The sequence below is a fragment of the Phalacrocorax carbo genome, chromosome 5, assembly GCF_963921805.1.
Source record: "Phalacrocorax carbo chromosome 5, bPhaCar2.1, whole genome shotgun sequence".
Lineage (NCBI taxonomy): Eukaryota > Metazoa > Chordata > Aves > Suliformes > Phalacrocoracidae > Phalacrocorax > Phalacrocorax carbo.
The window spans coordinates 3,069,734-3,096,856 of record NC_087517.1 but is presented as its reverse complement, the minus strand read 5'-3'; the positions used below and the strand labels follow the sequence as shown (position 1 = coordinate 3,096,856).

Genomic DNA, 27,123 nt, shown 5'->3' with positions numbered 1-27,123 from the left:
TAACGTAGGGACAAGATTTAGCATAGTTTGACACGTTGTAAAACTGCAAATTTAAGTTGTTCAGTTGAAATTGTTCAAATTATGGGGAAGATGAAGTTGCTGTCTGACTTCTGTTTTAAGTATTACTAGAGATACTGTTCTCTATGTAATGAATGGGTTTAAGATGATATGAGCATGTTAAACTAATGTACTAGTTAATCAGTGGTGGGTTTTGCATTTATTTAGAGTCTGATTTCTGTATAAAAAACTTAACATAAAAAGGAAAAACAAATGTTATCATTTAATTACCTGTGTTTAACTACCTCTTACTGAAATAACTTCCTGAAGAAGTGAATGTCTTTGTCTCTGGGCTGCAATAAACAAGGACAGTCATTATCCTTTTCTGCCACAAAGTAAACGTTTTGGGGGAAAGATTAAGAAACTGACGTACTACAGGATGTATTCTGTCTAGAGTAAAAAAATCTTCTAGGGGAATCAACATTAAACTCCAAACAATCATATGTTAATAATGGCTAACCAGTAAGACACTTCTTAAAAAAAAAAGTCAAAGTGATTCCCAAATCATGATCTGCAGACTGTAGTAAGTTATTTACACCCTCTGTGTGTAATTGTTTCAAACAGTGTTTTTGGATTTAATGAAAAATTGGTGAAGTCGTATTTTATGAAAGTTTCTGAGATGATGATGATGATGCTAGGTCAGAAAAGTTGAACTATATATTTAACTTAGGAAGACCAGCTCATGCCTGAAGCACTTCAGTTTAGGTCAGTATTTTTTCCTCCCTTTACACTCTTGTTCTAGAAAAATGTCAAGTTCATTTAGGAAGTGCACAAGAGGTGGGAATGTGTGGTGACTTCCTCCCTGTGCCCCCCCACCATCTCAACTGCACCTCTTGAATTTTCTCTCTTAGCTTGTAACACTTCAGGAAGCGAAACTGCTGCTAAATGAGGACGACTACCTTATTAAGGCTGTATATGACTACTGGGTAAGAAAGCGTAAGAATTGCAGAGGACCATCTCTCATCCCCCAAATCAAACAGGAAAAGAGGGATGGCTCCACCAACAATGACCCTTACGTTGCCTTCCGGAGGAGAACTGAGAAGATGCAGACAAGAAAGGTAACTCTTCAGACTTCTTAAATTTGGCGTTTTAAATACTGCAGTGATAGGAATAATTTTGATCATTTCTCCAGGATCTGTCCTATGGTATCCACAGTTACTTGATCTCATTGTCATTAGGGACAGCTAAATCTCAGACCTGCTGAACGATGTGGTCAATGTGTAATCCATCAGGTCTCTTTAGAGAATTTACAGTCTGCCCACTTTTTAGGAAGCTGAAACTCAAAGGGCAATGTATATGTATTGACACACAAACAAGCAGCTGTGGGACTGGCTAGGTTGCAAACTTCCCCTTCTGTGAAAGAAGGGAAAATGATCTTCCATTTGCCGTGGAGTAAATAGCTCAGGTTTTGTGATTGTGGCGTGGATTGATTTTTGAACTAGAAAACCTATAGTTACTCGGCATCTTACATCAGTGTTGCACGCATATGTACGCAGCCTTATTGCATGTGGAATCAAGGTGGGAAAAGTGATGAATTCAAGATTTGGTACCTAAAACAATCTCATCAATGCTTATAAATATCTGAAGGGTGGATGTCAGGATGATGGGACTGGGCTCTTTTCAGTGGTGCCCAGTGACAGGCCAAGGGGCAATGGGTGCAGGTTGGAACACGGGAAGTTCCACATAAACATGAGGAAAAATTTCTTCACTTTGAGGGTGATGGAGCAGTGGCACAGGCTGCCCAGAGAGGCTGTAGAGTCCCTTCCCTTCCCTGGAGACATTCACACCCCGCCTGGATGCGGTCCTGTGCCCCCTGCTCTGGGTGTGCCTGCTCAAGCAGGGGATGGGACGGGATGATCTCCAGAGGTCCCTTCCAACTCCCGCCTACTCTGGGATTCTGTAATTCCTTTTTCTGACAAACTTTTGCTGGTTTGATATGGAATCTGAGCAGGGAAAGTATGGGGAGAAGTGGCCAGAAAGATCTCTTTCAGCTTAATCTTAAGAGTTGGCTTTTGCTTAGTTTTTGTGGCTTTGTCTACCAACTAGGTTATGCTTTAGGAAAAGTTTCTTCTTAGCATACATGTAGGATTCTCACTTGCAGCAGCATTATGTAACTCTCTGTGCTATTTATGCCTCGCAGGTTCTGCTTTTGACTTAAATTTGTTTAATCTTTCAATAGAATCGAAAGAACGATGAAGCATCTTACGAGAAGATGTTGAAATTACGAAGAGAGTTTAGCAGAGCCATAACAATTCTGGAGATGATTAAGAGAAGAGAGAAAACAAAACGCGAGCTATTGCATTTAACATTAGAAGTTGTTGAGAAAAGGTAAAATGGCAAATTATAAGAAGGTATCTATGACACCAAGGTTTTAATTTTTATCAAATAGGTTTGAAAACACCTCCTGTAATTGATTTCTGTATGGATGCCAGTTTTCTGCACTCGTGTGTGGCTGAAGACTTATGTAGCACCGTAAACCTGAGAAGCTGAAATAGAAGGGGTTTATACAGACTCTTAGTTTTTTTGTTTTGTCTTTCAGGCGTTTCCCAGTGGAGATGTGTTATTATATTTTTTGTTTGTGTGTGGTTTTTTTTTAGGTACCATTTGGGTGATTATGGAGGTGAAATCCTCAATGAAGTGAAGCTTAATAGACCTGAGAAAGAGATGAGCACAACTCCATCCACTCTTCATAATGGAAATCATCACAAAGTTCAAGAATGTAAAGTTAAGGTAAGCCGCCTTCTGCTGCGAGTCTCTTCTTATCGGTTTCATCGTTCTTTTGGATACACCCTGGAGATGTTTGCACTGGAAAACTGAGTAGGAGGCTGCCATACTTGAAGGTAGGAGACCATGCTTCCTTCTAGTTTAATGTTTTTTGTCTTTCCCACCAGAGTTTAAAAATGATTGGCTGGCATCGCTGCTTGTTTCTTTAAACAGTAGCATTGTAGTAGTCTTCAATTTCCTTCTCAGTTCTGTACCTTTCACTATAAGGTGATGCAAATGTGAATGAGTTAAGTGGACACCAGGACCTCTGAGATTGCAAAGGACAGTGAATTAGTTTTCCTTCTCCCTTCAAAGGGAGACTGGAGCACTGAATTTTTTCTCATGGTGTTGTCCATGAGTACTGACTAGCCCTCAGCGCAAAGATAGTCCTGAAAACACAGGATTTTACTGAATTACAGCTGGAATGCCAAAGGCTTCTAGAAACTCTTCTGAACTGTTTAAGTGATCTTTGATTAGTAATATTTCCAGGCACAAGAATGCAATTGTTAACATCATCTTGACAGCTGGAAAAAGTTGCAAGCAACTAATTAAAAAACAAACAAACAAAACACACACAACCACAAACACTTACTGGAATTGGTAGTAGTCTGTTATTACTGAGGCCTGTTCACTTCTCAGTAATCCTGAGTAGGCATTTTTATATCTGCCACTGCTTGGCCCTCAGTATTAGGTAAGTAACAAACATAGGGAGGTGGAAGGAGTGGCTAACTTTGGGAACCTGCAGTTTCTGCAAAGGGATGGAAGGCTGCTCTGAGATAGCGCAGAAGGATGTAAGACCTGATTTGCTGTGTGTCACACACTAGTTAATTTGTCTTTCTAAAAATAGCAGAGTTTTGGAATACTGAACTTAACGCTACTTGACAGTGTCTTCCTTTAGTTTTTTTTAATCTGTACAGAAACCCACTGGATCTAGTTCTGTTTTTATAAAAGACCTTGTTAGTAACATCTGGAGAAGTAGTAATATAAGAATAATCCATAGCTAGACATGCTAAACTCAAGCAGTTCTCTTTTTTTCTTGTATCATGAACAAACTTATTCCACTCAAATAAAAACCCAAAACAAAACAAAAAACCGCACCACATCAAAGGGGGCTCTCTGCCTTCTGTCACTGTTCAGTTCCAGTACCGAATCAGATTGTAACGTGTTGTACGCTCATTGCGATCTTCCTCTGAGGACAGTCTTTATATCTGTGCGGAAGAGAATTAAAAACCTTTTTTTCAGGAGGGTCCCAGTGAACCATGACTTTAGTCGTTGGTTCAGGCAATGTGCGGTTCCAATAGAATTAAACGAAAGACAGTAGTGTAGTCAAAACCAGCTTACCCTGCGAGCAGCAGTACTGGCAGATGTATTCATCTCGGGTTAATGCACCCAACTTTGAAGTAAGACATGTTTTTGAGGAAATAACCTGAAATACTAGTTGTTATAAAATGCTTGGATGTAAGGCTGGAGAGTTGAAGACCTTTTGAAGTTTGTATTTAGCACCCGCGACACCTCGTGGTGGCTGAAGGCAACACAAACCCCTCGCTGCCTTCTGGTGCAGGAATTCTGCTATGCCTTGTCTTTCTCGTCCCCAGTTATGGAGCTGAGCTCCATTACTGGAGCTAGTTTCAGTCAGATGGTTATTGATAACTGCTAATTTGGGGTAGATTTAAACACTTCCTCAAAACTGCAGTGGCTTTTACTTATAATTGAGAATTTTGCAAGTGAAGTCATCTTCCTTTTAATTTAACAGCTTGGAAGTTTAAAAGCGTTTTAGTTCAAGTGAACCGTTTCATATTGATGGGGTTTCTTACTACAGAGGGTTTATGTTAGTTTTGCTGTTTAAGATTTTGCTGAATAACAGTACATCTCTTCAAAAATACAAACTGAGAAACATGAAACAAATTAGATTGTTTCTTTTGAATGTATCTGAGCAGTTCAGAAAATTGAAAGTGCTTGCCATAGAAAACTGAAATTTCAGAGAACAGCTGGAGTAAGATTTCCAATTACAATATACTGAGTGTACTGCAAAGCAGGAAACATCTTCGGTAGTCATACGGCTTGAAAGCTTTCACTTTGTTTTATTAATAAATACCTGTAAAGATGGTAAGAGGTAAAACTTTGGGGTTTTTTTAAATTTTTTTTTTAATGATTTGAACAAATACTGCATTGTGTGTCTGAAATAGTCTGCAGATGCTGCATCTTGGGAGGCTTTGGAAGATAAGCAGCCTTGTCTTTAATGCATGAGGATCGGAAAGGTTAATTACTTTTTAAATTTTTTTTTGTTTTGTTTTTTCTCAAACAGCATCCTCATCATTCATCTCTAAAGGAGGAGGTGTCCGACGTTGTACGTCAAAAGAAGAAGTATCTAAAGAAACCTAAAATAGAGTGTGTAGTAACTCCTCAACAGCCTTCTGCTGAGCCCTTGCCTGTTATCAACAAGAGTGACATTAAACAGTATGACTTCCACAGTTCAGATGAAGATGAGTTCCCGCAGGTAATAATATGTTACGGAATCTCAGCGTACAGGAGGTGGAAATTCCAGTTGCCTGTAATCTGGCTAGTCTAGCTTAAAACAGAGAATAACAACTCTGTTGGGTAGTGGATATATATAAAAGATACTTTCATAAACTATGTGTTTGTTTTCTTCTAAGCTGTGCTTCAGAGAGGCTTGCATCTAATATATAAATGTGGCAGTTTATGCTATATAAATATAAACTTGTATAGTAACTAAAATTCTATTACATAAGCATGGCAGTTGGAAGAATTACTTTGCTTTCTGGTCTAGGTACCCTCACCAGTATCAGAAGCAGAAGAAGAAAATGATCCTGATGGACCTTGTGCTTTCAGGAGAAGAGCAGGATGCCAGTATTATGCTGTAAGACTATTTGCTGTTGGATTTGGTGTGGTGTTTTTTGTGACATTGGTGGGGCTTTTTTGTAAATTTAGATTAGCACAGTGCTAATGTAACTGTTCTTCTGTTGCCACTTTCACCACTTCCATCACTTTGTCTTGCTGAATCCAAAGACAATCATTTTCCATCTTTGAGAACTATTCTCATTGTACTGTTCCTCTGTGGTTACCCGAAGGTAACAGAATGTGTTGCCTGCAGGCCAATTTAGCCGCTCTTAAGAAGACTGAGATTTTTTTTGTCCCCCTCAGTTTTCTTAGCATGTCCTTTCTTCCCAGCTCGCAGAGCTCATTAGAGTTAGGTACTAGTTGTCCCAGTTCTCAGACCTGCTTGAGAGATCCTGCTGGGGCAGTGAGTAGAGCCTGCTGCTGAAGCAGAGGGGTTTAATCTGTTGAAGATTTTTTTTCATCGAGATAAGTGAAAATTTTCTTCTGAAATCAGTGCAAACCGTAGGTACATTGGAAAATGTCAGGTTGCGATTGCAAGAATGTGCAGGGGACAGAGACTAATCATAGATGTCCTGTCATCATCTCAGAACCACTGACAGTGAAATTCTTTTACCAAGCATGTGCTTATAGATGGGGACCTTTAGGCTGCAGAGGCCTAAGAAAGGCAGCCCAACACTACCACAGGTCTGGTTTTTCTTTCCTTGCTTCCCATGGGAAGAGTTAAGTTACATGACAAAATAATTGTGTAGCCTTTAAACCTGCTTATAGAGGAGTCATTTAGGCACTAGGTGGGCTGTTTCAGAAGCCTAAACATCGCCCTGAACACTCAAATTACAGCATGGGGCTCTCCCACAAGTTTTGTACTGAAAGCTCTTTGCAGAGGTCAGATGTGTGCTGGCACCTGCTCCTGCGCCTGCTTTGCAGCATCCTGCTGGGTCGGAGTCATCTCAGAACACCACAGACAGCTCGATCTTTCCAAGAACCTGTCATTATTTTTAACCACTGTTCTCCTTTTAGAGATTTATTAATGGGTTACTTCACATATACTTGTCTCTTTACCACCCATTTTTTGTGAGGCTTTTTAACTTGTTCTTGCAGTTTGGGTGAGTTTTTTTCACCTGTTGATTGCTAATCTCATCACCTCTGCTGCTTATCTCTGGAGGGTTAGCTGCTCTCTTGCTTAGAATTTATCCTACTTTTTTTTTCCCTTAGCCTGTGAGTTAAGTCCTTTGCCAAAAGAAGCTGAGATGGCTGAAGACTTGTATTTTCATTATTTTCTGTTACTTTTCTATGGTTGTTTAGAAGCAGGTTATTTAACAGCCTCAGTGTTAGCGTTTAAGTTTTTGGTTTGTTGTTGTTTGGTGGATTTTTTGTTCTGTTTTGTTTAGGGTGTTGTTTTTTTTCTTAACTACTGAAGCAGTTTGAGTTTTGGTTAACTCTTTACACAAATTGATTGAAACTACAGCGCTGCTGCTGTGGTTTAACTTGATCACAAAAATGGATGATTTTAATGAATATTTATTAACCTGTCAGGTAAGACGTTTCAGACAGCACACAGCATTTCTGCTTGTAAAGATTATGCAGTTTTGAGTTCATAATAATAACGAAGATATTCATGGAGTAATAAAAATGCCCTAAGGTAAGCTGATATGGAAATACACTGTCAAGGTGTGGTAATTGAATGCTGTGTATGGGAACAAAGGCCGTTCAGATCAGCATCTGTTACCCTTGGCAGTATGTGTTTCATGAGTAAAACTAAACTGTAAATTTAGGGTCCTGTTTCGAAATTACTACACACTTAGGTTGCAAGCTGTCTGCATTGGGAGTTGTTGTTGCTTTGCTTTGTACAGCTGGAGATTCAGCGGCATCTTTGATAAATGAACAGGCCTCCTTGGTACTTCCTTTGTCACAATAAGTACTACAAGTATTCTTCATAGCGTGATGCTTAGCACTGGAGTTGTGCACATAGTTTTGAAGTATTTCTATCAATTATTTTTCATAAACCCATTTTTACAGGCAAAAGCTTTTACGTGACTGACCCTTGCTAGCAGGATTAGACAAATTCTTGAGGAGGATAGGCCCTCAGCTGATTAGAAAACACAGTCAGGGTGCAGCCTTGCCTCCAGGAAGTCCTTTGGCTTCTAAGAGCCTGAAGCTCAGAGGCTGTAACAAGGAAAGAATTGCTCCCTGTGTCTTATATCTTGTGATGAATCACCAAAAGAGCCCATATCAACAGGAGGTATTGGGCCAAGTGGAGCTGTGACTGAGTGGGACAGCTCTATGTGCTGCTGGGTAGAATGAATTAATTCTGGCTTCTTCTGTATTTTGGTTGTGGTGGCTGATTTTATGACTAATCAAGGAAAGAGGATTTTCTGCTTCATGAAGTCATGTGTCCTTTTTAAAAAAAAATCTTCCAAGTTCTTTTACGATCTGAGCGTGTTAATCAAGCGATAGTTCTGTGGGCATTTTCCACATTTTCGATACTGTAGCCGGTGCATGATAATCACTTAGCAGTAACCTAATCAAAGTATCCTCTCTAAATGAGTGCAAAATTGCCTTTTCTTTTTTTTTCACAGCCTCGTTTGGACCAAACTAATCCTTCATATGAAAACTCAGAATTGGCAGAATTGGACAAACTGAGGTTCAGGCATTGCCTTACAACCCTTACAATTCCAAGAAGGTGTATCGGATTTGCAAGACGACGAATTGGCAGGGGCGGAAGGTACAGTTGCGTTAGTTTTGCTCTTCATTCCCCTTCAAAGGATAAAAATATGGGAAGGAGATAGTTAAACTAATGTCTTTTGTTCATCCTCTTCAATCAGGGTTATAATGGACCGAATATCCACAGAACATGATCCTGTCTTGAGACAGATTGACCCGGAAATGCTGAACAGTTTTTCAAGCTCTTCCCAGACTTTAGACTTTTCTTCTAATTTTTCACGGACCAATGCTTCCAGTAAACGTTGTGAAAACAGACTGTCCCTTCCTGAAATACTAAGCAATATCAGATCATGTCGACTGCAGTGTTTTCAGCCAAGGCTACAAAATCTACAGGACAGCGATAGCGAAGAATGTACCTCATGGAAACCAGGGCAGACTGTGAATAACAAAAGAGTTTCTGCAGCGTCTGTAGCTTTATTGAACACCAGCAAGAATGGCATATCAGGTAGGCAAGGATTTGAATTCTTCTGGAACTTAGAATATTGAATTCCAGTGGTCTTAACTTGTGACTGGACTGATAACACCTTCAGCAGTGACACGTACCTAAATCAAAGAGACAAGCTAATTATTTTACATTTCTTAAAATACACAGAATTTTTCTACAAATAGTCCTCTTCCTCCTGCTGTTATTTCGGTTTCGACAGAATCCTGATAAAGTGCTGGACTGAAGGCGTTATCCAAAGGCGGGATTCTGCTCGTATTTAAGAATTGCTTAGGCGTGATTGAGTCTCAAAGTCTTTAATTGGTCTGACCTTGTTTAAGGAGAGAAGAATGCTCTTCATAAATACAAAAGTAAAGCAGTTGGTTTCTTGGAGTGGGGGAGTGTCTTTTTTTGTTGTTCGGAGTTTTTCTTTTTAAATCTCACCAAAACATTTTGGAAAACCACTGGTAAGTTAGTAAGCGTACTGAGGAGGCAGGAAAAAGTCTGAAAACGGCACTTTCTGTTGATATCTGTCATAGTAAAAACTTAGATGCTGGAAGCATCCAGTGATGCACCTTCTCTGTTGATTTTTGTTAGAATATCATCGGCCATTGATTTAAATGTGATAGGAGATTGCCTTTTCCCTTAAATGTCATCTCTAACTCTCATAGCCAACGCAGCCATGTCTTACCGTGCAGCTTTATGACCCGACAGCTCCGGATGAGCAGGACAGCCCTTCACATGTAAACAGTTTTCATTTAAAAAACAAAAAATTCTTCCAGTATCTTCACAAGAACACAAAATACATGCAACGGAAGCACTACAGTCGGAATAAAAGCCACCAAAAGAAAAATTGCTTTAAGCTTACATTAGCAGTCTCTTACATCACTTGCTTCCTGTACTTGGAGTTGTAATTGCTCAGGTTTTCACATTGTCACTTCCTTCTAATTGTGAAAGGATGTATGATTGTTTAAAAAGCTGAACAACTGGAGATGTGCCAAAAGGGATCTATTACCAAGCATCAGCAAGCATCTGAGTATTTTCGTACTCTATCGTCTATGTACGGAATGAGATGTTGTGAAACAGGATAATTGGGTAATACAGGAGGCTGATTCTCAGTTCCGTAATTCGCTTTAAAAGAGACGGACTATTCCACATCCATACAAAGTCAGTTGTGGGATTGGGTGTTTAATCTTCAGTAGCATAACTTCAGAATTCACGTGTAGAAATTGAATTTCTGGAAGACAAAAGCAGTTTTCTCTGTTAGGGTTTTAAAAGACTGAGCGTTAGCTTGTTAAGTGACATCAGTTACTGACATAAGCACAGAATATTTACTTTGATAACGTTTCGGTATAGTCACTGCAACCTTTCTTTTCTCTCTCTCATGAAAAGATTTGCACAAGAATATTTTTCTGCTGTGTGAGGAGAACGGACATAATGTGTTATGGTCATATTTTGTATCTTTCTTTTCCTTTGTAAGAAGCGTGATGGGCTGCAGAGTTGCACCTGTAGCAGAAAGGGGCAGTTTTGTGTGATGGGATTATTGATAAGCATCAAGAGATGTCTTGTTCAAGCAAATGCAGAAAACAGGAATGCCGTCTGTCAGTTAAGCATGTGAGAGAGAGACCATAAGCTGTAAGGAGCAACGAAGAATTTGCTGGTAGCTCTTAAGTGACAAGAGCAAGTTATACTGCAAGATTTCTGTTTGTGTGAGCGAAGTATGATGGCACCAAGGTAAGGAAAGTTGCTTGAAAAGATGCAGGTTAGGTTGATTATTTGTCCTATAGAATTTTTCATGATAATATAAATATCAATCAATTATTTAAGGATTAGCTAGATGTAAAACTGTGAGGCTTTCAATTCTGCCATGGGGAGTCTTCCTCCTCCCCCTCGAGAGTGGAACCTACCTAAAAAACTTGGGGACTATTCTGGGATGGAAGTCGATACATCTGATTTTACTCGTTTATAGGGAAATGAGTGAAGGAAAAAGGTTGAAGAGAACAGTGAAATCTCCATACCTGGCTTTAGCATAAATGAAGATTGCAGCAGTGGAAGAGAACGCCAATAGCTCGAGGAAAGATGGCCCATAATAAGAAAACAAAAATGAGAACAGCGTTTAAGCGGTATATTCAGGGAAAGGGAGGTCTGTGTTTTGGTAGGGAGCTGTGTGTGCGTAAGACAAAAATGTCAGCCCTTCCTGATTCGGGTAATACCATCAACAAGAATAAAACACCTGAATTGTTGATGCTACATAGCATATTAATGACAGATCGATATACGCTTATGGAGGAGCACTCATGTACTTCAGCATCTGTACTGTTAGGGAGAGAGAACTAAAAGAAAGGGTAGAGAAATACATATTTTAATGATGGGAGAGACTATAGAGAAATAGTTAAAAGGCATAAATCCAAATCTGAAGGATCCAGGCCACTTTGTAGATGAATAATAGTTAATTTCTGTTATATAATCTTAGAAATTATCCGAAGAACAGATTTCGATAAGAATAGAGATCAGTCAGTAGTTGAAGTACATTATGCGGGGAAATTTATGGTTACAGAAGACCTTTTTCTTCCCAGGTTTAAATTACAAAACAGATCCCGTAATTTTGGTAAAGGATCAGGTGCAACAGAGTTCTTCACCAAATAGCTGAGCCAGCGAGACGCAGTGCGGTTAGGTTTCTCTCCTTAGCAAATAGTGAGTGAATTTTGGAAGGGCCGGTCAAAGTCTGGCTGCGCAATAAACGAGCGCATGCACTATCACCGCATTTACTAAAGTAACTCTGCTTGGGAGACGATTGTTGAAATCGGTTGATTTTATAGCACCCTTACTGGTAAGCGTAAAGCTACCTCTAGAGGAAACAATGACGGTAGTTAAACTGATTATTCTGGGGGTTTCTCTTTCAGTTTAGAGAAGACTTGGATTTGCTTGCTCTGGTTTTTGGTGCAGAAGAATATTTAAAATTACCTCTGTGTTATATTATGAACTTGTATTAATAAAGGAACTCTTACTGCGGTATTTCCTCAAATGCTAGGCATTGTACAGAAAGACAGACTTACTTTCAAGAAAAGACTGGTCACACATTTTTAAAGTGCCTAACCAGTGCATGAATAAAGAACCACTGTTTCAAGCTAAATTATTTTCTTGCTCATGTTATCAGAACTGCAAACAGGAAAGTTGAATTTGAGGAACTTTAAGAGACAAGGTCACTGCAACAGTCTGATCCCTTTGATCAGCCGTGTAAACTTTTTGTAGCCTTACACACTGTGTCTGGAAATGTAAGCTGCTCTCTTTGCCAGAGACGTCTCCAGAAGAATTCTCTGTTTATTCTAAAATGAGACCAGCCGATGAGCTAGGGATACAACTGATCGTCAGGAGAGATGGTGGAGGAAGGAAGTTACCAGGAATTTGTAGATGGTACTACCTATGGCAGCTAAGCAATACCTAACCTGCTTGCTGCACTCCTGGACTTTTTTGGGGACTTTGGGGGACTGAAGTATGAAGTAGGCTTTAGGCAGAAGCTTCAGCAATTTGCAGTACAGTCAGCGTGTTGGGTTTGGCTTCCAGTTCGCTTCAGCTGCAAGTTCCAGTGACCCACTCAAATAGTTACCTGTTTGGTTACCGCGTCCCTAGCTGCAGAGCGCAAGTGCGCAGGATGGCATTTTCAGATGAAGAGTTTTTATGGAATAAGCTTTTACCTTTTAGAGATTGGTTTGGGTTTTGTTTTGGGGTTGTTGTGTGGTTTGTGGGTTTTGTTTTTTTTTTTTCTTCTTCCCCAGAATTAAATACCCTGTAGAAGTAATTAGATTAATGAAATACCACTTTTGGGGCAGCCGGAAAGATGATTGTTGATTAAAGCTTTCAAATCCTAAGAGAAGTGACATAATAATCCAAACCAAAGCTGTCAAGGAGGAGAGGAGCCTGGAAGACTTAATATCACACTGACTTTTTACCCAGTCTCTTGTAGTATTTCCATATTCTGATATTCAGCAGGGGAAGGCAGAATTCTAGAATGTTTTATAACAAGTCTGGAACACTTGCATTAACTGTGACCTTAAAGGTTACCTTGGGACATTGTAGAGGTTTGCTATTTTTTATCTCTAGGACCCTTCAGTTGTTTGATTTGGCAGAAGAAAATGAGATTAAATGCACTAATGAACATCTGGCTTATAACAAGGCGAACAGCTGAGCTCAGTCTGACCACTGAATAAATGTCTGGCGATAGGTAGTGAACTGAGTGGAGTTAAAACATGTAAAGGCAGAGTAAGGGATTTTTATATTGCTGCAGCAATCTTCCCCGTACCTTGTAATGGAGTGTTTCATGACTTCATGGTCTCTGTCACACCGAGGAGGGAGACTGAAGACATGGAATTGATATGTCGGCTAAATTAGATGGTCCTCTGGTATAGACACTACTTTTTATATTATGTCTTTACAGTCCAGGGAAGGAAGCAGCTTTCAGTCTAGATGAATACCCCTGTGCTGCAGACAGATAATAGCTAATAGCTAAATGGAATTTAGGTATTTCATTGTGCCGTATAAGCTTGTTCTAAAACATTTTTTAAAAAAAAACCAAAACAAAAGTCATGTTCTGGAATTTGTTACCTCAGAACTTAAAAATAGAAATACATATACATGTACTGTTCCATAATGGTGTTCTCGGCTCTTGCGTTTACTAAAACAACACGTTTTGGGAGACTGTTGTGAGGGAACTTGACAGGTTTAGCTGACTGAACTTTAAGTGCTTGTAGTAATAAGTAAGAATCTTCGAGATGGACAAAGTACAGCTAAATACAAAATAAATTTTACTTTTAGAGTGTGTTGGAAATGATAATAAAATGCCTAGAATCTAATAGGAGTAACTGCGTAAGTCATTGGATTTTAAGTGCCCTCCTGATGTGGTTGAAGCCGTTTTGATAATGTAGCAATGGAGAAGTTGTTTCAGTACTGATTTCTAAACAGTCACGCTCTTAATTTTGGTGTTCATTCAGAATGGAATTTCAGGACAATGGCGAGTATCGCAACTAGTAAATGAAAAAGCCAGACCCTGGAAGATGAGTCACTTCATATTTTAGTGTTAGCTCAGTGTCTCTTGATGTGATGATGTTGCTGCAGAGTGCAGGGGTTTGAGATGAATGACAGCTTCAGTCTCTGAAAAATACAGTTCAGAGTAAACTGCTGAAATGTCGTTAATGGGAATCTGAGAAGCGAATTTTTTAAAATTCCTCCTGGGAGAACTTGGGTCTCACGTTAGCATCAACTGCACAAACCTCAGGTTTTAACACGAAATGCCAGACAGTATTGTCAAGTGTGCATTTTTTTGGGGGGGGGAATATTGAGAACAGCTTTCCTGACTTCACCATTCGCTTCACTTGTTGAGCATATGATGCTACTGGGTTTGCATTAATCTGGTTCTCATCAATAAACAAACATATTACATCAACCTTAAACTCTTACTCTATTTCAATAAAAAACAAATACTAATTGGTGGAGAAAATCCTGTCCAGGTGAAACTCAGGCATTTCCTTCGGGGGGGGGGAAGGTGTGAAACAGGGAGGTCAAACTGCATTTGCTAAATAAACAGTGCATTGTGATATTTGCAAACATTTACTAAGCTCTAGACCTGGAGATTATCTTTGTCATTGTATATTAGTTTATAGTCCTTTTAAGTGAGAATTGGCATAGCACTATATACAAATCATTTAAATATTTGAATTCTGGTTGTGCTGTAGAAGTAGGCGTTCTCGAACAGCAGGCGTACGCTTCCTTTACAGGGTCCGTTCTGACATCGGAGAGGAGGACAATAAGAAGGGACTGTAGGAAGGAAGGTTGTGTAGGAACGGACTGACAGCGGTTGCTGGGAGAGAAGACACCCAGCTCAGCCAGCAAACTTCTTCCTCAGCTATGATTTTTAGGATGTGCTTGTTTTCTGAAAACCAGGAAAGGAGTTTCCTTAAGTGTTTGCTTAAAACTACTGGAGAGAAAACCACCAAAGATAGAAACTGCTTAAAAGCAGTGAAAGCTGTGAATCCTTTTGTTATAAATGGATTCAATGCTCAAAGAACACAACAAACAAATTAGCTTGACCTCTCCTTTCCATAAAGCTCTTTGCAAGCGTCTAACACAATGTATGTTGTCTTCAACCACTTGTTATCCAGCACGGATGCACTCTTGCATTTCAGATGCATGTGTTTGTGCGGGCCTATTTAACGCTAGCTCCCCTTTCTTTTCTGTAGTAACAGGGGGTATCACGGAGGAACAATTTCAGACACATCAACAGCAGTTAGTTCAAATGCAGAGGCAACAACTTGCTCAGCTTCAGCAGAAACAGCAATCTCAGCATTCCTCGCAACAGACACATCCAAAAGCACAGGTAACGCACCCAAAATGTTGTCAGATGCTGATGTCTTCCGTTTTGCTTACAGTGATTTTTTTTTCACCTGTCTTACAACATAATACAACACCTCAGTAAATACGTTAAATTTTCAATCGAATGTAGGATGGGTTTTGGTCAAGATGCTTTTCCAGTTTGCTGTGTAGTGCCCGGAGGGCAACTTGTGCTGTAGCCAGTACAGATAGCTGGCTTCCATTTTTCTATCTGGAATGGGGTAATATTTCAGGTTTCAACATCAAAACCTGTTGTGTTCTTTTTTTAACACTACATATCATAGCTGCATTTTAAAAGTTGAGTAAGAGACTTCATATTTTCACGTCTTAGCAGCGTCCACAGACTCAGTCATTGTAGAAATCACCAGTGCTCTGTCAAGTCTCACTGTTCGCACTGGGTTTTATCCTCCTTTGTGCTCCACAGAGATTTCCTTATTAAAACTCCTTTATGAGGTAATGTATTCTGTTATGAACAGATGTTCAGTGAGTATTAAAATTGGTAGCTTCTGAGAGGAAATGGGTAGTTTTGCACACTTAATTTGATTCCTTCCCCCTCCCTATCCCCAGTGTTGCTACTTCTCTCTAAAAGAATCACATTTTTCCTCTGTAACGCCTTGCAAGGGAAGATGATCTGTTTTTCTGTCAAGCTTAATTTTCTGTTAGTTTCTTACCAGGAAAATATAAAAGCTGTTGCTTTTGTCTGTTACTAGGAAAACTTATTTTACTTTGAGCATATTGTATCTGATTGCCAGTGCTGTTTGTCCCTGCCCCTCGGTGTTTTCTGCTTTGATTAACGAGGGGTTCTGTGGTGACGGTAACTGATTGCATTTTTTGCAAGTGTAAAGACACAATACCAGAATATTTAAACTAAAGGAATGGACTTTTGATTTTTTAAGACATTCTGAATATCTATGGAAAGTAATTCTCTTAATTAATAGAAATTGAAATTGCAGAATGATACATTCAGCCATTTCGGGGTATCTTTCCAGTACTTACCAGTCTTTCAGAGAAACTGGACTAACAGAAGATGTGTACTTCCAGAACACGGAGGGCACTTGTGCCGTGGTACAAATTACTTCGTGAGGATGAACGTACCATAAATACTGAAAGTTATTTAGACTTGCAGTTGCAGTGTACTTGCTGCCTGGAGACAGAAGAGAGAAGCAAGTTCAAGGCATAGTCCTCTTCTTAGAGGAAACTTCTCAAACGCATAAAATCACAGAATAGTTTGGGTTGGGAGAGACCTTGAAGACCATCTAGACCCACCCCCTGCCATGGGCAGGGACACCTTCCACAAGCTCAGGCTGCTCAGAGCCCCGTCGAACCTGGCCTTGAACACTGCCAGGGATGGGGCGCCCACAGCTTCTCTGGGCAACCTGTTCCAGGGCCTCACCACCCTCACAGTGAAGAATTTCTTCCTAATATCTAATTTAAATCTACCCTCTCTCAGTTTAAAACTGTTATCCCTCGTCCTATTGCTATACTCCCTGATAGAGGGTCCCTCCCCATCTTTCCTGCAGGCCCCAGGAACGTAAAGGCATACTGGAAGGCCGTTGTAAGGTCTCCCTGGAGCCTTGCCTTCTCTGGGCTAAGCAGCACATCGTGAAAGGGATCCGTTTTGCCAAGAACCACGTTTGCCATTGGCTGAATGGGGCAGGACTTACTCAATGCTCATTTGGACACTAATTTTCAACTCTTCATTGGACTTGTGATATGGAAATATTTAATGTTACTGTGCATTAGATCACATTTAGAAGATGTATTCATTTATTTATTTGCTGGTAATTGTGCGTTACAGCAATCCTAACGTGGCATTTCATTTTGTTCTTGGGTAATTATAAAGAAGAAATCTTTCTTTTAATTCCCACAGGGCTCCAGCACCTCTGACTGTATGTCAAAAACACTCGATTCAGCCAGCGCCCACTTTGCTGCGTCTGCAGTGGTTAGTGCACCTGCCCCGAGTCGCAGTGAGGTAACGAAGGAGCAAAACACCAGCCACAACAATATTAATGGTGTTGTCCAGCCTTCAGGTGATGATTTCTTAAAACTCCTGGTCTAATGTGAGCTGAGAATGGCAACTGATCTTATTTCTGATTTCTAAAATACTGTTTAATTAAAAAAAAAAAAGTCAAATATATTAATTGTGATAGTTTTAAATATTGTTCTTTAAAATACTTTTAGGCAATGACGTGCAGGTTAGTATGATCATAAAACTACCAAATGCTTTTTTACGTTGTGAAGGGCATTTTTTCTGTTTTCTTTTGTAGGCTTTTATCTTTTATGCTTTTGATCATAACAGATTAGAAAGTGACAGCATTTTAAAAACAGTGTGAATGTGTAATCAAAAAAAATCACTTGCTTAAAACGTGAAGTACTTTGAGAAGGCAATAGAAAAGTTGCTACATCATTTGGTCATTCTTTCACTTGCGTATTCAGACAAAACAAACTCATCAACTACTTCTAGCAGTTCTTTTGGCATTACTGTAAGCTTCAGATTTTGCTGCGTGTGGGATTCCTCCCGAATTCGGGCGAAGGCGTAGACTTGGGCATTCGCTACCTCCCCCTGCCCCTCCTCTGGCCCCGCTGCTGGAAGGCAGGGCTGGTGCAGTAGCCACGTTGCCCAAGACACAAATGTTGTTTGGCGTTTGCTATAACAGATAAAAGGCTTTTAGACTAATTTGTTGTTTTAACAGCTAATGGTGTGATTAGTTTTATAGACCTTCTGCCAGGCTGCATTAATGATAATATGAAATGAATGGAGGGGAGGAAAAAAACCCGCAACTGAATAAAATCAATATACTGGAACAGTTCCAGGAAAGAAAGAGACACCTAAGTATAATTCTCTAAGGTCTTACCAGAGAGGGAAATGTTCTGAGGGCTGTAAGATGAGGCATGTGGTAAGGTGCCGTGCCAATACATGGTACACGGCTTTACAACTGATGAAAACCGTTGCAAATATTAGCATAAAAACTAGACTTCTGTTAAAGTTCCAAAGCTGGAAGTGGCAAAGATGTAACAGAACTATTCCTGTGTAGGATAAGAAGATCTGTAAATTAGGAAATGTTAGCTGAAAGCAGATTTTCTTACCCCACCCCACCCCACCCCCCCCCCCCCGCCAAAATCAGAATCTAGGGGATAAAGTATCTAGTTCCCCTGTGATCAGAATCAGACCAGTGAATAGCTAGGGTACCGCGATGAAATCCGAGACCCTCTGGTTTGAACATACACTGTGAAACCTGAGGTTTCTCATGACTCAGGAGTGCAAATGGAGCACTGCAGCGTAACCTGAAAGTAGTTTTCTCCTTTACCTAGTCTTAGACCCCTAGTTTTGCTGCCCTGAGGGAGACCAGTCCCCAGAACCTCTTTATGTTGCCAGCAGAACAAGATACGAGCTGAGGAGGTGATGCAAAGCATCAGAATTTGGCGTCATGTCGCTCTCTGAGGTTGCCTGGCTAAGGTGTTTCCCGTTCAATTTACTTTTATGGGGAATGTTGCCCCTTTAAGGCACCGAAACTGGAGGCGTACGAGGTTGGGAAATGTTTAAATTCTTTGTAGGTACTGTAGTACCTTCTTTCACTTTCTGATGTTCTTGTAAATGGGAAGAAAAAAAAAAATAAGTATTTCTAATGTTAACTAGAAATATTTCTAACATTTCACATTTTTGTGAATCATTAAAAAGGAGATTTTTGCACAATTCCAGTGACACACATACTTAAAGCATTACCCTTGAGGTTAATCTATGGCTTTGAATCTAAGGAGTGGCATATTTTTAATTAACAACATTTGTTTTTGTAACAGGAACCTCTAGAACTTTGTACTCCACCAACATGGCTTTATCATCCAGCCCAGGGATTTCAACTGTACAGCTTGTAAGGACAGTTGGCCACACCACCACAAACCACTTAATTCCAGCATTGTGCACAAGCAGCCCTCAAACGCTTCCCATGAACAATTCTTGCCTGACGAATGCAGTGCACCTCAACAATGTCAGTGTTGTTTCTCCAGTCAATGTGCATATCAATACAAGGACTTCAGCACCATCGCCAACAGCCTTAAAACTCGCCACAGTTGCTGCCAGTATGGACAGAGTGCCAAAGGTAACTCCTAGCAGTGCCATCAGCAGTATAGCAAGGTAAGCGCGAGCAGGCTGGAGCGGTTTTGAGTTTGTGCTGTGAGTGCTGCCGTAAACTGCTAAATTGAGTTGTTTCCGTCTCTAATAAGAGACTTCTCACTATAGCTTCAACCTTGGAAAACATGCAGCTGCTGGTGTCTTCGGCGTGGCCGTGCCAAACCACGAGGCCTGATTTTTTTGCAGATTAACCCCCAAATAATTGCACTGGGTTTAGGCACCGGTAATTTTGGTAAACTTCTGGTGTGTTTAAAATGGCTTAGCTTTAACCATTTTCATTTGTCCCTTCTTATGCGGCGCTTTCGGGCAGGTTCTATCAAACTCTCCACATGTTCTCTCCGTAACTTAGTGTATTCATGTCATGAGATGAGGCGGGCACATACCTGTTATATATATATAGGTACATGCGTTACATATTTATGTAAAATAAAACCAGATAGGTGCCAGCCTATCTGGTGTATACAGGCAGGTATTTATTCTCACTGAAAAGCAACACTGTTATTTCAGGACAATTAGAAGATGTTTCGCAGAAGCAGCAGGAGCTTGCAGTTGGCTAAGTTTTCTGAAAATGACAATATTTGGGCTCTGGTTTAAATCTCTGCTGGATTGTATAAAGCTTAAAAAATAAATCACATTTGTTTATGAATTAGAAAAGTAAAAATTGGATAGTAGTAAATGTGCCTTACTAATTATTTTGTGATGCTTCTGGAGAGGTTAAAAAGAGCTTTTTGCCATCTCAAATTGCAGGTATTGTTTGGCCACTGCATTGATTGTGGAAAAAGTATTTCTGAATTAGCAGTCCTGCCTTAAAGCATACCTTTATATCATTAACGCATGCGGTTCTTTTTTCCCTCAAGTCAGAGGGGTGTCACAAGTCATGTCAGCAAACGCCTTAGAAAGTGCCACCTTAGCTGAAGAGATCTCGGGCTTCTCTAGAGAGAATTATAATAAATTTGAAACAAAAGTTAAGATTTCTGGTGCAAGAGCTGAAGCGGAATTGAGGTGGAGGGGGGGAAATCGCGTTAGAACGATGCTTTGCTCACTAACAGAGTGATTGGCTATTGGTACCGAGTCGTCGTGGTGAATAGAATCATAGGATGGTTTGGGTTGGAAGGGACCTTTAAAGGTCATCGAGTCCAACCCCCAAACATATTATGCTTAATGAGTGCTTTCCATCACCATTTAAATCTATTAAAAGAAAGAAAAAGTCTCTTTACAAGAGGCCTTTGCTTATTGTTTTGTTAGGACTTCTTTTCCTGACCATCTTGAAGGGTTCACCACCACTTCATTATTTCAGTGTAACAAGAATACTCACCATTTCTTGCCTTGGCTCCTTCAGGAGGCTCCTGGGTAACTCTTAGCCATAATTTAGGCTGGTAATTTACAGTGAAATGCAGTGATTTGTAGAAGGGACTGTGGAGTAAAAGCGGTTCTTAAACGCCGGCATTTAGTTTTAAATAATCTGTTTCTAGTGTATGTGTTAAGGTTTCTCCAGGCAACCGCTGCGTAAAAGCACACAGCGCGTGAAAGGCGTTACTGAAACGGCGTAAGGAAACGCTCCTGCTCTGCCTGTAACTATTGACTGTTCCTTTTCTTGCAGAGAGAACCATGAACCAGAACGACTGGGTTTGAACGGCATAGCAGAGACAACAGTAGCAATGGAAGTGACATAACCTCAAACCGGCGTCTCGACCCGTGCTCGTGGTGTAGTCATTTATATTCCAACTGAATGCAAAATACAGCGCTCTGTGGATCACAGAGAACTAAAATGGACCTAAATGGACTATCATTATATCGTGTATTAAGTCGATATATAATGTAAATTTTGTAAAAATTGGGAAAATCACTACCTTGTAAAATAGTTTTATTTGTATCATCAATATTATTTCTGTTACTTGAATAGTAGATATTCATCATCATGCTTTTGCACTTGAATTTGCAACTGAATGGATTAAAAAAATAATTCTTTAATGGGATCATGAGCATGAAATGGGATCCTGCATCACTTGTTTTAACTATTTATTTTGCCATGTTTACATTTTGTATCTTGTACAAATAAATCCAACTTTGTGTCTAAAAAAAAAAGTTAAAGATTCATAGTTAGGAAACAAAATTCTTGTAATTTTTTTCTAAAGGAAATGTAAAGTTTTCACTTGGTTCATTTTGTTTCACAATTTGACTAGATGGACTTTTTGGTAAATACTTTAGTGGCATTTCACTGTCAAATATGAAGTTCAAGGCAAAATAGTATTTTCTATTACTGTGCAGGGGAAAGGGATGGATCGATACATGCAAATTTAATGTAGTAACTCACTTTTCCATATATTTTGAATGTATATTTCTATTTATAATACCAGTTTATAAAAAATAATTACACAGGAAAAAAAAAACCTGACTAGGAAAATTATGCATCTAGCACATCTAAAACTGTGCAGATATGAGAAAATTTTCAACTGATTACATTTTATCTGAAGACTGCATATTTTAACCGGCTTTAAAACTGTAACACACCACATAAAGGATATTTTACCAGGTATGTATTGCATTATATATCATTGCAATAATTAATTATTGGATGTCTAGCTATCGAGCCATCCCAGGTGGTGGGGGGGAGGGAGGGTTGTGGCAAGATTGTCTTTTCAATTTTGGAGAGTTTTCCTGTGGCTACAAGGCAAGTAACGGGTTGGAAAAAGTCTGACTGTAAGCGTTGGACACCTTCGTAGTGTAGTGTTTTAGTGACTTTTTTTATACGGTTCTTGTAAATTAGATACGTGTAGTGGTGTTTCAGAATGTTTGTTTATGCACTAGTTCAGACAACTTTCCCTGTTACTTGTTCTTGATAAGTGAAAACTGCAGGGAAATAAAAATACATATCAAAACATGGCCATGTTGCATATGTGTTTATTTCACAATGTGCAGGCAATGGAACCACAGGTTGGAAGGGACCTCAGAGATCATCTAGTCCAACCTTTAAGGGCAAACTTTAGAGGATATTGGCAGTCTTTCGATGATTTTGACCCCAGCATACGCACTTTTTCCCAAAAGATGTCGGTTTATGTGATTGTTTCCTGGGCTTACAGTATGCGGCCGGGGCGGGATGGGCCCCGTAGCTGGGGCCTGAGACCTAGGAGTAAATCAGGATGAGACACTTCCTTGTTCTGCCAAAGGAACTTCGGGTAGGAGCATTTGAATTTTCTGCTGTTTTGGTTCTCCACCTGTAATTTGGATAATGTTTCTGTATTTCTTATAAATCACAGAAACCTTGAGGCCGGAAGGAACCTCAGGGTGTTGTCTAGTCCAGCACTCCTCACACCCCGAAAAAGTCAAGATAAGATTTGCCTAGATGTCATGCAGTCCGCCTACTTTTCCTCTTAGCTTTTTTATATAGAGCGAGTGAGTTATTTTTAATCTAAGTTGTGTTTAAACATGTTGTGGCTTACGTTCTCTAAGTTGAAAGTTCTGGCAGTTGCAGAGTTTTAAATACTGAGAGCTCGTCAGAAACTCGCATGTCTAAAGTTAACTGTTTTCTGCTTGACTGATGCTTTATTTTCTGTTCAGTATGAAGCCCACAAGGAGAGATGACGATAGATTGTATCTGTGAGGTCAGAGGAAGCCACGACGCATCGCTGCCTTGGTCAGGCAAGGTGCGGTGGCAGGGTTGGGGGTGTCAGCACAAGGGGGGGCACCCGTGTAAATACGTGCTGCTTCATCGCTCCGGCCGCATCGTGCCTTTACTGGAGTCGTGGCTTCCCCATTAATCATTCTTTACGTGTACGTGATCTTTTCACCGATGTCTCGGGTTTTCTGTAGAACTGGGGTCATTTCCAGGAATAACTATGGAGCCTGATGGATGAATGAATTTTTTCTTGAAAGCAGAATTGTTGCAAAACTGAGTCTGGAAGAGAAAAAAGGAAGTTATTCCCCTTGATACAAAAAAATAACATCGCCTCTCTGACATATCCCCAAAACCCTTCTGAGGTTTAATGAAAACGTGAAGTCATTTATTCCATGGACTGGGAGTTGCACACTTCATAAATGACGAGCGCTGTAGTAGAGACTCTTCTCACTACAAACGTAGATCGCTTCCATGGTAAATTGGACTGAAAATGACTCTAAGATCGCTGTGCATCTATGACTTGGTATAGTCTAATCCTTACCCAATTACTTAGAAGCTCCAGCTAAAGGTTTTTTAACTTTTAATAAGATTCTGGAAGAACGTGAGGTAGAAAAAAAGGATTTAATGAATGCCGTACGGTGAATGAGTTTCTTTTTAAAGGATTAGTGTTGACATAGCTTTAAAGTTATAATAGTCATCTTAAGAATTTCTAGCAATTAATTGTGTGCCTCAAGTGCAAGAAAAGAGTGGGAAATAATACTGTAGTCCATAGAAATCTTCAATTAAAAAGAGAAAAGGAAGGAAGTATTGTTAGAAAGTCTCCTTTCTCCTGAGCCTGGTACGCAGCAGGGAATAGCCATGACTGAGTCACTCTTGTGCGCTGTGTTGAAAGTGTGTGTGGAGGATATGACAGTCATCTGTTTTCTTTAATCCCCTTCTTGAACACCACACATACTTGCAGTGTGATTTTTTTTGAAGAGTGATTTCCCTTTTATTATGTGTCAGGCATTGTTGTTCAGGTAAGCCTTTCTGAATGTAGTTTATCTACAGCAATTTATATTGGCTTCAAATGTAACGTGCAGAGTTTTCCCTTAAATGTCAGATACTAGAAAATTATGATTCTTTCTCTGATAAGGCTTATCTAATTTTTTTAATCTGTAGAGCGACTGGAGTTTTGGTACATGTTTAATTGTAGGCATCTTGTTTCTGGTTCTGCTGTAGGGCTTTTCCTTCCCTTCCCAAACAACATCTAAATGATATCCTGTTCTATTTACAGAGCTGACCCTTTTCTTTAGTCCTCCGCAGCAGGCTGTTTGTGCGGGGTTTTGCCCCCTGCAAACAAGACGATGGTTACCGCAGCCCTTTGCGGTTCCCCTGAGGCTCTGCCTTTGCGACTCCTTTCCTTCCCTGACAGTCCGTTTTCCTCTTCAGAGAACGACAGAACTGTTTCCTGTTTCCATATTACCATAACTGTGACTTGGGAAGCAGAACCCTCAGACAAGGCAGCCCTCCAGGAGGCGACCGATTTATCCTGAGGTGGGCTCCTCGGCATCGTGCTCACAGGTAGCCAGCCTTCCTCTCGCTCCCCAGTTCTCTGCAGGAGCAACTGCCCAGGCCTCGAGAATAGGGCGTCCCGGTAGAAATTCCCATTTCCAGACAGGAAAGCTCTGAAGGCTACAGCAAACTAAACACTTGTTATACAGGACTGTCATCTCAACAGACAGCCCGGATTCGACTTCAGGGAAACGGTTTCAGATCTCGCTTCCCTATTTCTTCTGCTTTTAGGCTTTGCAATATTCAGACAGAAGAATGGAGAATAACTGCCATAAATTAAAGCACGTCTTCATGGTTAACTGCTACTTGGCAAAGAAGAAAAAGGAAAGCCCCCTCTGTAAGAGGGAGGGGAAGTGTTTCCTGCGTAACAGCAGACCCGGGCAGTGTCAGTGGGGTTAGCTGTTCAGAGCCAAGCATTCATGTCTGAGAAAGGCACGCGGTGGGTGATTGGTACAGATACGCTGCTGCGTTGCTCTAGCCTACCTAGCGGTAAAGCAGCCTTCCAGCTATCTGCAGAGTGCCTAAACGCATTTTATGGCAGCATTCCTCTTGGAGGCCAGCAGTAATGCGTGAGAGTAGCATGTGTATTTGGGTAATTTTCTTTACGATGCTTTACATTCTCCTTCTAGAGATTTAAGTAAAGATGCGCCTCAGAGAGACAGAATGTAACGCTGATTTCATTTCTATTTGCTAAGGAAGTCCGCTGGCTAAGAATGAGTTTGAGGCAGGCTGCAGTTCTTACTCGTACGTTACCCTGTCCTTTTAAGCACCTAGCTCAGCAAGCGCTGGCCTTGGGTGCCTTGTCGTGCCAGTGCATACAGAGCCTTCTAGGAGGAGCTGGATATTAGTTGGATGTTATTTAGGTTGGATGTTAGGAGAAGGTCCTTCCCCCAGAGGGTGGTGGAGCCCTGGAACAAGCTCCCCAGGGAGGCATCACAGCACCAGCCTGGCAATGTTCCAGAAGCACTTGGACAAGGCCCTCAGAGACACGGTGTGAATTTGGGGTGTCCTGTGCAGGGACAGGAGTTGGACTTGATGGTCCTTGTGGGTCCCTTCCAGCTCAGGACATCCTGTGATTCTGTGAGTGACTCCTGTTAACTGACGGAATGTATTTGCATCTTGCATCTTTGCTGACTCTGTGAGGGAAAAGCTGGGAACACCAGTGTCTTACCTGCAGTGCCTGGAGCTGGCCGGCGGGAGGGTCTCACTTGGCCCTAAATGGGTTTGATTGTGCGCCATCCTGCTGCGGCAACGGCCGGTACCCAAAACGACATTCCCCAACATGAGAATGTTTGCTCCTGAAGTGCCTTTCTGTTATACAGGAGGAAACGGGAGTTTGAAGTTACGTTCCCTGTTTTCTCAGCGACTTGTTTGTTTCTGAGTCACTTGGTGTATCTCAAAATGCAGAGTAATGTTTTTTTCTGCATGTGCTTTGGATTTTTAATGGTGTCATCTCAAAAAATTAATGAAGAGTACCTGTGCTAGTTACATTTGGCCATGAATTTAACCCCATTTAATCACAGTCTATATTGTCACCCAGTAACTACCATTTAAAGAAGAAGAAAAAAGAAGTTGGAAGAGGATGTAAAACTGAAAACTAAAAGGGACTAACTGTGGAGCAACTGAACTGCTTCCTGGAACGGGGGCTATGCCCACTCCGCAGGGGCTCTGTTCACTCCTTCCTCTGAATATCAGCATCAACTTCCCATACACAGCAGTGTGGAAAGCGGCCGTCCCTGCACCGCCTGAGAGCGCTGTGCAGTGCAAGCCAGCGACCCTCGCCGGCCTCAGGGTGAGCAGACGTGCAGGCACGGTGAGGCAGGATGGCCCAAAACTCCTGTGCAGAACCTGTGAGGTGTCTCGAGCCCCCACCGGTGTGCCAGGATTGCCCTTCCCCCGTACCCTGCCTACACTGCCTTTTTTTCCCCCAAAGTTACAATTGTTTCTGTGACTTCAGAATGGGGAAATCAGTTTAGTCCAATCTGGCTTCAACCCATTATACGCTGATTTAACGCCAGGACAAATGTAATCACACAGGGAGGATAATGTAGAAAGATCAATTAGAGAGCAAGGGGCAAATGGCGGAGGGAGGCAATTAATTAAGGCCGCACTAGATAGCGATAAAAGTTGTAACAGAACAGATACAGCACCCTAAATCCTTTTGTGAGCCAGGAGCATGCAACCACTTCCTTAGCATTCTGACAGGTAAAAAGAAAAGGCTCTGACTAGAGCACCCTACGTATTGTGTTCTGGCAAGACCTTACCTCCTCAGGAATGTCTGTAAACATAAACCAACACCGTGCCTGCCAGCTGTTGAACTCTCCTAAGGAGAGCAGGAAGAAGCTAACGGGGCAGAGGATGATCAACTGACCGAGGTGAGGCACAACTAACATTACACTTTCAGACTCGGACTGATTTTTGACGGGGGTGCAAGGCCCCGCTTCAGCAAGTGGCGACATAGCCCGGTATGCCCCGACTTCACCCCCTGGGGACGGGCTGGTGGCAGCTGGCGGCGAGCTGATGGCAGCCTGGCGCTCGCTTTCCCACCATCGCTGCTTAATGCTTCACCGACCCCTCCTGAATTAATGCGACTTCATCGAACCCTGCCCTGGGGATAAA

The 27,123-nt window shown here is 40.9% G+C and overlaps 2 protein-coding genes across 2 annotated transcripts in view; one reads left to right on the top strand and one right to left on the bottom strand.

Annotated features, from left to right (window-relative positions):
• The window catches only part of EPC2 (enhancer of polycomb homolog 2), a 49,729-nt gene extending 27,512 nt beyond the window's left edge, over positions 1 to 22,217 (top strand). Inside the window, exons 4-14 of the mRNA XM_064450967.1 lie at positions 909 to 1,115; positions 2,237 to 2,385; positions 2,655 to 2,787; positions 5,126 to 5,317; positions 5,609 to 5,698; positions 8,256 to 8,401; positions 8,502 to 8,845; positions 15,055 to 15,191; positions 17,076 to 17,235; positions 19,004 to 19,337; positions 20,935 to 22,217. Of these exons, the coding sequence (XP_064307037.1) occupies positions 909 to 1,115; positions 2,237 to 2,385; positions 2,655 to 2,787; positions 5,126 to 5,317; positions 5,609 to 5,698; positions 8,256 to 8,401; positions 8,502 to 8,845; positions 15,055 to 15,191; positions 17,076 to 17,235; positions 19,004 to 19,337; positions 20,935 to 21,007 (1,965 nt within the window). The 3' untranslated portion in view covers positions 21,008 to 22,217. The remainder of the gene's footprint in view (positions 1 to 908; positions 1,116 to 2,236; positions 2,386 to 2,654; positions 2,788 to 5,125; positions 5,318 to 5,608; positions 5,699 to 8,255; positions 8,402 to 8,501; positions 8,846 to 15,054; positions 15,192 to 17,075; positions 17,236 to 19,003; positions 19,338 to 20,934) is intronic.
• Positions 1 to 27,123, bottom strand: part of ORC4 (origin recognition complex subunit 4) — a 445,415-nt gene that overhangs the window by 225,142 nt on the left and 193,150 nt on the right. The gene's annotated exons all lie outside the window — the stretch shown is intronic.